Source organism: Sciurus carolinensis, chromosome 2 (assembly GCF_902686445.1).
Source record: "Sciurus carolinensis chromosome 2, mSciCar1.2, whole genome shotgun sequence".
Taxonomy (NCBI): domain Eukaryota; kingdom Metazoa; phylum Chordata; class Mammalia; order Rodentia; family Sciuridae; genus Sciurus; species Sciurus carolinensis.
Genome location: NC_062214.1, coordinates 53,940,297 through 53,952,835, shown reverse-complemented (window position 1 = coordinate 53,952,835; position 12,539 = coordinate 53,940,297). Strand labels below are relative to the sequence as shown.

At 37.8% G+C, this 12,539-nt stretch overlaps 1 protein-coding gene across 5 annotated transcripts in view; it reads right to left on the bottom strand.

Annotated features, from left to right (window-relative positions):
* Positions 1–8,095: 8,095 nt before the first annotated feature.
* Positions 8,096–12,539, bottom strand: part of Sec11a (SEC11 homolog A, signal peptidase complex subunit) — a 37,676-nt gene continuing 33,232 nt past the window's right edge. For 2 of the 5 annotated variants that reach the window (XM_047541756.1, XM_047541754.1), the window contains 2 exons: positions 9,072–9,129; positions 8,096–8,437 (listed from right to left, as the gene is read on the bottom strand). In XM_047541756.1, the coding sequence (XP_047397712.1) occupies positions 9,104–9,129 (26 nt within the window). In that variant the 3' untranslated portion in view covers positions 8,096–8,437; positions 9,072–9,103. Of the gene's footprint in view, positions 8,438–9,071; positions 9,130–9,156; positions 9,446–11,843; positions 11,861–12,539 lie in introns of those variants that run through there. The other 3 variants (XM_047541757.1, XM_047541759.1, XM_047541758.1) reach the window with 3 other exon arrangements.

The window sequence follows — 12,539 nt, the reverse complement described above, 5'->3', positions numbered from 1 at the left end:
AAGAGAACGGAAACTTCAAGGGAGGAGGAAGGAAGGGAGAATTGGATTTGTGAAAAAACTTCCTGAAGTCACAAGGAATACATTTTAGCTGTAATATCAGAACATTAACCATTAAGAAGGAATCTTTCAAGTTGGACATCCACAGGCCACACTCATGTAATCCCAGCTCCCTGGGAGACTGAGATAGGAGATCACAAATTTAAGTACAGTCTTGGCAACTTAAGACCCTGTCTCAAAATAGCTGGGTGTGGTGGTACACACCTGTAATCCCAGTGCTTGGGGAGGCTGAGGCGGGAGGATAGAGAGTTCAAAGCCAGCCTCAGCAAAAGCGAGGTGCTAAGCAACTCAGACCCTGTCTCTAAATAAAATACAAAACAGGGCTGGGGAGGTGGTTCAGTGGTTGAATGCCTGAGTTCAGTCCCCAGTACCCTAAAAAATAAAAACAAATAAAAAATAAAAAGGGTTGGTGATGTAGCTCAGTACTTAAATGCCCGTTTAGTACTAGGTTCAATCCCTAGTACTAAACAAACAACAACAACAACAAAACACCCCAAGGACTCAAAGAGAAAGGAAAGACCTACATCTAATGAAAAAGGATGAACACTCCAATAGTGACTAAGAAGCTGCTATTCAGCTAAATGGTTCAAGTGCTCAGGGACACCATGAAAACCTAAGAAAGTGAGAAGCCCCAGGCAGCATTAATAATTCATAATTATTTGCATGGAATATTCATGTATTTAAGGAGACACTTCCATAATTGAAGTAAATACTCTTTCAACCTCAAAAAGGGTTAAAAAAATGCTTGGAAATCTGGTGGAGAATCTCACTATTATTAATCTGAGAAAATCTGAGGTGGAAAAACCTGCAGTCAATCAAGAATTCTCATTTGACTTAACAAAGGTAAAATAACTGGCTTATGACTCTCAGCATGGTGATGTGATAAAAGTAATATACCTCAAGTCTGGTTCTGCCATACATGCATTAGAAGATCCTGGTCAAATCCCTGAACTTCTCCTGACTTCTCTCCTTTGTAGAATGGAGGTTATGTTATTTTGAGATTTATAAAATGAGAGAAAGTAAATGTTTGTTATAAATTATAAAGCACTTAGCAGAGCGTCTGGTACATTCTAAGTACTCAATATTATTAGCTGGATCCTAGGAAAGCAAAGACTGCTTTAAATCTGAAGCCCATGACAGGGGGAAAAGTTTGCTTGCTAGCAGCAAAGACCACAGTGCTCGCACAACAGAGCCTAGCTCTGGCAGCATGCCTATTATATTTTAAGTTGTTTGATAAACCAAAATGCCAGCACATCTACCTAAACTCTTGACTGATTCCAAGAAAAGAATTCTATTCCACACTCTCTCTCTTTTTTGGCTTAAAGAAGTCATCAGGCTGAGACCTCTGATCAAAGCCTGCTGCTGTTTGATTTACTTACTTGCCTGACATTAAGTCCTAAGTACAAATTCTAACTAGACTTTGTGAATTAAAGCTGGAATCCAGCTTACCAATCTAAATAGATGGGCCAATTAAAGCAATGGTTCCAGAAAAATGATTCCTTTTATTTTTTTCGTACCTAGAGATGGAACCCAGGGGTGCTTTATCACTGAGCTACAGCCCGTCTTTTTTTGAGACAGGTTTTGCTAAGTTGCTGAGGCTGGCCTCAAACTTGGAATCCTCTTGCCTCAGTCTCCCCAGTCCCCAGAATTACAGGTGAGGCCCAGAGAAATGATTCTTTTTGTTGTTCACTTCTTTCTTTTCTTTTCACTCTCTCTCTCTCTCTCTCTCTCTCTTTAAATATATTTTTAGTTGTAGGAGCTGAGGTTGTGGCTCAGTGGTATATGCTTGCCTAGCATGTGTGAGGTACTGGGTTCAATCCTCAGCACCACATAAAAATCATATAAATAAAATAAAGGTATTGTGTCCAGTGTTTCACCACTACAAACCCAGTCCTGAAATATTAAAAAAAAAAATTTTTTTAGTTGTAGATGGATACAGTACCTTTATTTTTTATTTATTTATTTTTATGTGGTGCTGAGGATAGAAGAACTCAGTGCCTCACATGTGCTAGGCAAGTGCTCTGCCACTGAGCCACAACTCCAGCCCCAAGAGAAATGATTTAAGAATTCAGAGTAGTATTCCAGAAACTTCAAAGATTGGTAGACCAAGGATAGGATATATGGTCTGAAAGTCAGCTGGGCATGGTGGCATATGCCTGTAATCCTAGAGGCTGAGGCAGGATGATTACAAATTCGAGGTTAACCTCAGCAACTTAGTAATACCCTAAGCAACTTAGTGAGATCCTGTTTCAAAATAAAAAATAAAGGGATGGGGATGTAACTCAGTGGTAAACTGACCCTGGGTTCAATTTCCAGCACCAAAAATAAATAAATATAGTTTGAAAGTCATACTCAAAATAACATAACTGTATATGAAAAAAGAGGATTATTTTTATAATACAAACTTAAGTAAAAGTAAATTAAAATATTCTTCATTGGTGAGGATAAGAGACTAGAAGGGAGGTACTTATCAGAATAAAAAGGAGATATGGGATTTTCATGTTTTCTAAGAGGCCATGAGTTTTTGTTTGTTGGTATTGTTTTGTTTTGTTTTTGTGGTGCTGGGGATTGAACCCAATGATACTATCACTGAGCTACATGCCTAGCCCTTTTTATTTTGAAACAGGATCTAAAGAAGTTGCTGAGACTAGACTCAAACTTGCAACCCTTCTGCCTCAGCCTCCTGAGTTGAGATTATAGGTGTGAGTCACCATGCATAGTGACTATAAGGTTTTTAAAGATTACAAAAACACTGTTCTATACAGAGGTTGAAGGTTCCTGGCTGATTATGAGGTCTTCTGCAGAGTCTGACAAACTATACCATGTATGGACAACTTTCTATGAAATCAATCAATGGAAATCATTATGCTAATTAGAACAGGGATTATTACATGACATCACAGTATGTTGCTTGGTTCTCAGGTACTATTACAATTTTTTTTTTAATTTCATAGAGCACAAAAATAACTATTTCTCTCTTTGCATTAGATGCTAAGGATGAGAGCGAAATCTATGGATTTCTCCCAGTCGACAAAAGAATCTTCTGTTATCTTGTAGGTACTACCTTCACCTCCAATTCCATCCTTTTCTTTCCCCACACTTATTCCAACCTTGAATTCTTTAATTATTAAATTGTATTATGTTAATTTCAGTTTTGTTTTTTTTTTTCAGCACTGGGTATTTGAATTCAGGAATGTTTTACCCATGAGCTATAACCTCAGGCCTTTTAAAAATTTTTTTGAGATAGGGTCTCACTAAATTGCCAACGCTGGCCTCAGACTTGCCATCTTCCTGCCTCAGTCTCCCAAGTTGCTGGGATTACAGGTGTGTGCCACCCCATCTGGCCCTCTTCAGTTATTTTACATTTATCACATAGTGCTAGGTATATATTTTATGAAACCAAGGCAGTGTATAAATAAATCTAAAATAAGTAAAGTACTGTGATTAGAGAACAGAAAATATACAAGAATGAATCTGAAGCTGGTCTTGTCTTGATGCCTTCAAGGAACTGGCCTTCCCTGGGGTGGGAGAAAGGAACAAAGAGAAAGCAAACCACTCTGAGGACAAGGTTAAAGAGGAACAAGAACAAAGTACAGGGCAGTCCCAAAGAAGAAGCGCTGTACACATTTAAAAGCTTATGCAAGAATAAGAAACAAGCAGGCAGCAGGGGTGTGTGCCTATATTCCCAGCTACTAAGGAGGCTGAGGCAAGAGCATCACAAGTTCAAGACCAACCTGGACAACTGGGACCCTGTCTCAAAATAAAAAGTAAAATGGTCTGAGGATGTAGCTCAGTGGTAGAACACCCCTGAGTTTAACACCAAGTATCACAAAAAAGAAAAGAAAAAGAAAGAAACACCCCTTTTGGGGTTCTCTGTGCATCTATATTATACTTATGATCTTATATTGAAAAATTATGCATATTGCCCTATTAAGGCAGAGTGCCTGGCAGAGACGGACCTTGCTTTACTCACCTTTGTATCCCCAGGGACTAGGTGAAAATCTACATAGTAAATGCTCAGTAAATGCTTGCTGAATGAGGGCTGCAGTGTAGCTCAGTGATAGAGCACTTGCCTAGCACGTGTGAGGCACTGGGTTCGATCCTCAGCACCACATACAAGTAAATAAATAAAGGCACTATGTCCATCTACAACTTAAAAAAAAAAAAAAAGTCTGCTGAATGAATGATAAAGTTTTCAGCAAATGAAGTGAGCAGGCACTCCAGGTAGGGATTATGTCTGAATAGTGAAACCTATATGGATGCAACAATGTGGGATCTGGGGAGAGCCAAGACTGGAAAAGTCCAGAATGACACTTAGGAGACAATGTTTTCACCATTTTTTGGTAAGTCCTGCACATTCTAGTTTCTGTAACACTACTTGGTTACACAGCATTCTCTCCACACATACTCATCTTGTGTATATGAAGGGTGCTATATACCATGAAAGTATCCTTTACAATTCTAGCAAAGGAGAAGAGGAGATGAAGACAGCCTAGCTAGAAAAATAGCCTGAAAAGGCTGTCCAACTGAAGATGATCCTGAGGAAAATAGACAATCCATTTAACCAGACAGAATCAGTTGGATTACCTCTGACTCTTAACAGTGTTAATAAATACATAAGGAGTAACCTCAGGTGCTGAAATAGTTCCCTACCATTTTATGAAGGGTTATCTGGTCTTGGTAAAACATATGCAAAAAAGCATTTTCCAAATACCAAAAAGAGTACACAAGCACCCAAGAAAGTCCAGGTTCTCTGAGAAGTCTATGACTCCCTAAGAAAAGTGACAGATGCCAAGAAAGAGGACGAAGGCTGGGGTTGTGGTTCAGTGGTAGAATGCTTGCATAGCATGTGTGAGGTAGTGGGTTTGATTCTTAGCACCATATTAAAAATAAAACAAAGATATCACGTCCATCTTCAACTAAAAATATTAATTAAAAAAAAGGACCCAAGAAGAGTCCAAGAACAAAAGAGAAAACAGGATTAACATTAAAAAAAAAACATGAAAAAGGTATATGCAGCTTAAATGGAATGATGGAGAGATAAGTTTTGGCGAGATCAAGAGAATATACTTCCTAAATAACAGGAAAGCACAAGTCACTTTAATGATTCATATGCTCTACTCCAGAATAAACCGTTCAGTAGCAACGCTAACTGAAATTACTGCCTATGATTCCAATGCATGATTATACTGAACATTTAAAATATGCTGCTTCATGCTACCAGGGAAATGGAGCATAGTGTCTATAAAACGAGGCCCCTACACTGGAGAAGCTTACACTCTGCTGGTGGATCCCGAGGCCATATCCACACCTTAAACAGCATGAGACTGCCGATGATGAGTAGCAGTGGAAAAATTACTCGTGAAGATGGTTAAGACTCAAATACAAAGACTGACAAGGGTATGCAATGCTAATGTGAAAACTCACTGGGGATGTAGCTCAATGGTATAGTGCTTGCCTAGCATGCATGAAGCCCTGGGTTCAATTCCCAACATGGCAGGAAAAAAAAAAAAAAAAAGATGATAATGTGAAAACTATAGGGAGTACAGCACAGGGGATGCTTAATATTAGCTGATTTCAAAGTCTGAAAGGTAGGGGAGACACAAAATTTATGGTCTAGTCAAGAGACATTTCTGAAAGTAAAAGGTACATTGAAACTCATTAGTGGGTGGTAATTATCTAAAATAGGTACAGAATGAAACACTGGTGGAAACTGGTACCCAACCAACAGAAAGCCACTGAATGTGTATTTCTAGACTCAGGAGATGTCATTGAGAATGGAATCCCAATGTAAATGAAGGACTTAGAAGGTGAGTAGATACAGTACAAAGATGAAAAATCTAGGCAAGTATTCCTTCACTGAACACATGAAAACTGGAGGAGAAAGTTTGAGGGAATCACTAAACTCGAGTTTAAAGATGGGACAATCAAGTGAAAGGGTCCAGGGGTACAGAGATAAGAGACCAGGACTGAGGACAGGCATCTGGAAATAACATGAAATTTATTAGTTGGAATTATAAGAGTAGATTGGGTAGTCAAGAGAGAATCTCATTATCAAATTCTGAAAGTTTTACAGTTCTCATACTCCTTCCCAATTCCTTTCATTCACCATGTTGAGCCCTCAATTTCCCAAACACTGCTAAATCTCAAAGAGCTGATACGTCCATTCAATTACCAAATTAAACCTCTCTGGCATTTCTTGCATTTTGAAAGAGCCACTTAAAATATATTTACTAATAAAATCTCATATATTTGTCTTATTTTTAGTGCTAAACTATACAATATAAAAACTAGGAGCATAAAATGCCTCTTCCCGAAGAATGAAGGAACTTTGGAGGGTGTGGAGGAAAAGGGGGTGGGAGGGGGGTGGGAATGGAAAAACAGTAGAATGAAACAGTATTACCCTATATATATGTATGATTACATGAATGGTGTGAACATACATTGTGTACAACCATAGAAATGAAAAATTGTATCCCATTTGTGTACAATGAATCAAAATGTGTCTGTAAAAATAAAAAATATTAAAAAAAATAAATTAAAAAAATGCCTCTTCCCCAAAATAATCTTTTTATTTTTGGCTAATGAAGTGGTTCAAATGTTTTTAAATGCTTTGAATATTTTTTCAGAGAGTTTTAGCTCTTGCTTACAATAGGAGCATTTAGCAAAGGAGAAAGAATGATACATTCTACTGAAATATTTAAGTGAGGAAAAGTAATCTTTTCCTCCCAATTAGTGTCTAAGGAGGAGAAATTGGGATAGAAGGTGATACAAGTCCAAGACCATGGGATTCCAACTTTGGCAAGGAAAGCACACTGTATCTCCAGTGGTCTGTTGTGGCTGAATAGCTATCATTCTCCATAGGTGATTAGGTGGGAAGAAAGAAGGTAGTAATATTCTGCCATTCCACTCAAAGAGCTGTTTTAGCACTCTCCTGCTTATGAGAAAATGTAAATATTATATAAGGACAGGCTGAAAAGAGCATTTGTTAACAGTGACTTGCAAGTTTCACACTCTGTTGAGACCATTAAGCACCCCATATCCAAAGTTAGAAGGCTAAAACTAGTTAATAGACTTAGGAGGGCACTGTTATCTGCAAGGGGAGGGCTGCAGAAGTGTGTCTCTTGTTCTCATTCCATTAGCATTACAGCATGAATGGACTTACACCTCAGTTGAACAAATAAACAAAATTGGATCATGTAGAGAAAACTTTGAGACTTAAGCATTGAACACAAGAGAGAAAAGAAAGAATTAGACTATTTTGTGCTTAAAACATATTGGCTTACCCTACACTCCCTGCTTCCCTAATGGCTTCAATATTTTAAAAAATGCACAATTGGGCTTTGCATTCATTGCTTTAAACTCTGCCTTCCTTAAGTCTGCATTAGAGAAAAGCAAAGTCAGGCACTTAGTAGAACAGGTTCAGGCAAATCAGAATTTAAAGACAAGTACAATGCTTGCCCTCCAGCACCTTGTCCTGCCTCCACTGTATGCTGTGGTATACAAAGGACTGAGAACATCTGAAGTATACAAAAGGCTATGACTTTTTACAGGCCAGTGAGATTTTCTGAACCTCTCAGGAACACAAGCTGGGTTTATACACATCTGAGTCACACCCTGGTGAAGAATCAATTTTATGACTAAGAGATTTCCTATGAACGTCAATGGCTACTTTTCTTCACAAAAACAAAAACATAACAACAACAAAAAAATAACAGCATTAGGGCAATCTTCTTAGCTGAAGGGCTCCTCAATCCAAAGCCTTTATACCCCCACAAGGAGTACTAAAACCATCCAAGGAAGGCAAATCTCAGGAGCTTTCTGGACAAACACAATCCAGGGATAAAGGGATTCAATGTGCAAAGTCTTTTATTTAAAATTCTGAAAAGTTAAAGACTTATGACCACCTCAGTATGTGCCATTCCCATCATAAGGAGGAATGACAATTTCAAAACTCGTGCAGAGTTGCATTTTCATTTACAGAACTCTTGTAGGCACTTTAGAAGTGAAGCTTGGCTTCAAAATACAAACACTGGGGGCTTTGGCTCAACCTTTTAATATAAAAAATTCACTGATGTACAAAAATGTGAAAGTGTGACAATGACAACATATGAAATTCTGTGATTGAAAGTCCCCTCGAGTGCACTCTAGTGCACATGCACCCGCCCAAACAGATTCTGGCGTGGAAACATAAACTAACGTAAACCAGGGCTACCGAGAAGCGCCAACATGTGTGTTCTCCATTCCACCAATCACAGACCAACAGCTACTCTGAACGGTCAGTAACAAAAAGTACGGCATCTTCCCAGGAACAGCAACGCAGGCTTCTTACTCACGATGAACCAGCACGAATAAACCCAGCAAAAAAAAGTACTGCATACTACAAAATAAAGACAGAAACACAAGTCAGAGATGTTTTTAAAAGTTCTTAATTTCTCAGAATCAACTAATAAACCAAACTTTTTGGCCATGATAAATTTAAACTATTTGGCTGGGGTTATGGCTCAGTGGTAGAGTGCTCGCCTAGCGTATGTGAGGCCATGGGTTCAATCCTCAGCACCACATAAAAATAAGTAAATAGAATGAAGATATTGTGAAAAAAAAATTCTTAAAAAAATTTAAACTATTAAATTATATTTTTAACCATAAATCACTTAATAGCTTCCAAAATGAAGCAAAAGATCACCATTAGTGGCTTGACCCCAGGACCTCATGCATTCTAGGTGCACACAACTTACCACTGGCTACACCCTCAGCTCAAATTCACTTTTTTTTTTTTTTTTTTTGTGGTGGTGGTACTGAGGCTTAAACCTAGGGGCACTTTACTACTGAGCTACATCCCCAGTCCTTTTTTATTTTTTTATTTTAGGACGGGGCCTTGCTAAATTGCCCAGGTTGGCCTGGAACTTGTAATCCTCCTGCCTCAGCCTCCGAGTACTTGGGATTACAGGCATGCACCACAATACCAGGTCTGAGATCACATTTTTAATGAAACATACAGTATAATCTCTCACCTTAAATTTAGGATAGTCATTCATGAGGATCGTCACAATTCCAATATAAGGACCAAAACTAAAACAAACAAAAAATGATCATCACAGAATTTCCTAAGCAAAGCAACTATTTTTATTAAACTATCAATATCTTCCAGAGAAAACTAATTTTTAGTTCACGAAGCCCCTTTGTATATAATATCCTTTTACTCCTTTCAATAGCTCATGGTAGGGAAGTTAGGAATATAACCATTTTATAGATGAGGAAACAGTTGATCATGCCCAAGGCACACAGCCTCTGTGTGGTGCAACCACTACTAGAACCAAGGTCGCAGATCTCCAGTTGGTGATACTGATACGGGGAGTGTCCTCACAAGCTTTAGAGAGCTGTCAACCTAGCAGGGGAGACAAGGCAAACAAAGCCAGAATATTACAAGGTACTTGATGGTAAGTGGCCACAAAGTAAATGTAAGAGCTCTTATACGGAAGTACTTAGAATTTCACTGCCCTCTTATTTGAACCACCTGTAATCTGGGTTTGGCTCTCCTAATCCTGAAACTTTTCTGAAACAGTTTAAATCACCGTGTACAGCAAACTAATCTCAGCCTTCATCTTTCTTTACATCTTTGCAGTCTTTGACCTTGATGACCACAACTTGCTCTTGAAATCCCTGCTCCTTGGACATTTTTTCATCTATTTGTACCAAATTTGTTTCTCCATCTACCTCTATGCTGCTATCATACAGAAGAGAGCCAAATGGAAGCTGATCTTTGTACACTTTGTAACAGCCCACAGATTTTTTTTATTCAGGGCACCCACAACCTTTGCACCTTCATTCCATGCCAAAGGCAGTCAAAACAGAAATTACTTCCCATGTAACATCTTCACCATCAAAGCCGAAGATAAATTTCAAGAATGGACATTTTATCTTTGGTGTATTTCACTTTCTAATTCCAGTGGGTCAGGAGGCTGAGGTAGGAGGATCATGAGTTCAAAGCCAGCCACAGAAACTGAGAGACCCTGTCTCTAAATTAAAAAAATATAAAAAAAGGGGTGGGGATGTGGCTCAGTGGTTAAGTGCCCCTGGGTTCAATCCACATTACAAAGACAAAAAACAAACAAACAAACAAAAACTCCCTTACTTCTTATTGTCTCCTGTCCTCACCCTTTTCCTGTTCTCTCTTCCCACAAATTCCCCTTCCATATACACTGGTGTTTCTTAAAACCTAAACCTCCTTTGTCAGAATCATTTGGATGGCTTGTTAAAAATACATACTCTTAAATCTTCCCCAGGTTTACAGGTTAGGAAATCTCTGAAAGGTGATCCCCAAATGATGTGCTTTCACACTCAATTTCAAAAAGCCAATCTCTAGTGTGAGGTGCACAGCACAGGTATGTGGTGAAAAGAATATCACCTCTTGGGACCTATGTCTTAGCCTCAACTCCTGGGTCCTTCAAGAGCTGAAAAGTGACAGTCTCTATAGAATGGCATTGCTAAGTTCTAGGAGGGAAAATAGAGGCTGGCTATCTATATTGTTTTATACACATTTTTTTTTGCAATAAGTGTTTTGTCACAAAAACAATCACTTTCAGTGAAGGTAAATCATCTAATTTAAGAACATAATGGCAAATATCTCACAGTAAAATGCAGATTAAGACTTAGAAAAGCATCTGTTCGCTATTAAAACATCAAGCTGCTAATTCTGATCTGATGACCAGCAGCCATTCTCATAGGTAGAGGCTCTCTTCTGTTATCTCCACACAATGGTATATATGCCCAAAGAAAAACTATCACAGAACATAGTTTTCTTAGGAGAAATTCATGGAAACTTTTTGTTGTTGTTGTTGTTGGCTTTTCCTTGTCCAAAATAGGTTAAAATGAAAGCAACCTCAACTTTAGGAGTAATACAAGCAAAACATAAGGTTGTAAGAATATGGCAAGGCAGCCCAAAGCCACACCAAAGATTTAATTACTTGTACCATTCCTTCCTGCCATAGTCAGATATAGCAGAGTTAATAATGAAGTGTATATGCTCCTATCATCAGTCATCTTTAATTCAGATCAGTTGTACTTTTTCCCCATTCTGCTCAGGTAAACTCATATATCAAAGGAAAGCTGATGATAAGCAAAACAAGGTTTAAAGTAAATAAAATAAATACCATCCACAGGGCCAACTCCAAAGCAGCCTATGCCAAGTTAACACCTAAAAGGTACAGTGTGGCTGTGGAGCTCTTGGGATCAAAGGTGCTATTTAGAAATAGCCTCTTTGGCTGATGTTTTGGGGGAAAAAATGAAAAAAGAGAAAAATTCAAACAGTAAAGGAAATAAGCCAAAAAAAAAAAAAAAAAAAATTAAGAGGAGAGAACCCAGAACAGTTTTGTCAGGTGTTGAAAGAGATCTTTAGGAAGTTTGGACCCCAGCGGCCAACTAAGAGACTATGCAATGACCCAGAGAGGATCATTTTGTTTCTAGAATGACCTGTTTCAAGTAAAAGTACATTTTAAAAGACTTATTTATAAAACTGATTCAGTCAACAGAGAGCTCAGATACTCTGCTCCTTATATTTTAAAATATTTTATTTTGGATTAACATGCAATACTTGTACATTTTTCAACAAATCAAGGTTGTTAGCATTTCCATTTCTATATCAATGCTTTGTTTGGAAGCTTCAAACTTCTCTATTACAGTTCTTACTTATATTTTTATTCATTTCATTATTAATATTTCTATTCCTTGATCTTCTGCCAATCTTTCAGTCTTTTCTCTTGTTGCTCTTTGACAAACAGGTTCTCTTGTGTTTTTCAACTTCCTGAATTTAGAAAGAATCACCCCAACTAAATGCTTAATGGGCCCAGTGTCAGTTTTATTTTCTAAAATTGCTTTTACTATATGCTACAAGATAAATGAACCCTGAAAATTAGGACATGTGAAAGAAGCCAGACACAAAGACCAAAAATGGTATGGTTCTGTTATATGAAACACCCAGAACAGGCAAATCCATACAGACACAAAGTAGATTAGTGGTTGTCAGGGGCTGCAGGAAGGGCAGGATGGGAAGTGACTACTAATGAGCATGGAGTTTTATTTTGAGATTTATGGAAATGCTCTGGAATTAGTGGTGATAGTTACACAATCCTGTGAATAAACTAAAACCCACTGAATTGGACACTTTAATGGTGAATTTTATATCCTTTATAATGATGAATGTATGTAAATTCTATTTTAATAAAAAATTATTTTAGATAATTTTGACTTGGGGTTTTATATCCCAGTGTACAACTGTTCAAAAAAGCGAAGCATTTTTTAAAATGCCTAAAAGGACATGTGTACCATAGTCACAAACTTGTCTGCAGAAAAACACTACTGTCAAGATTTGGTACAGCCTGACTCATCAGTTTAGTGTTTTATAAATACAATTTCCACAAGAGAAGGTGATAAATTACATTACATGTCAAAGTAAGTGGTGGTATAATCAATGGAAAGTGAAT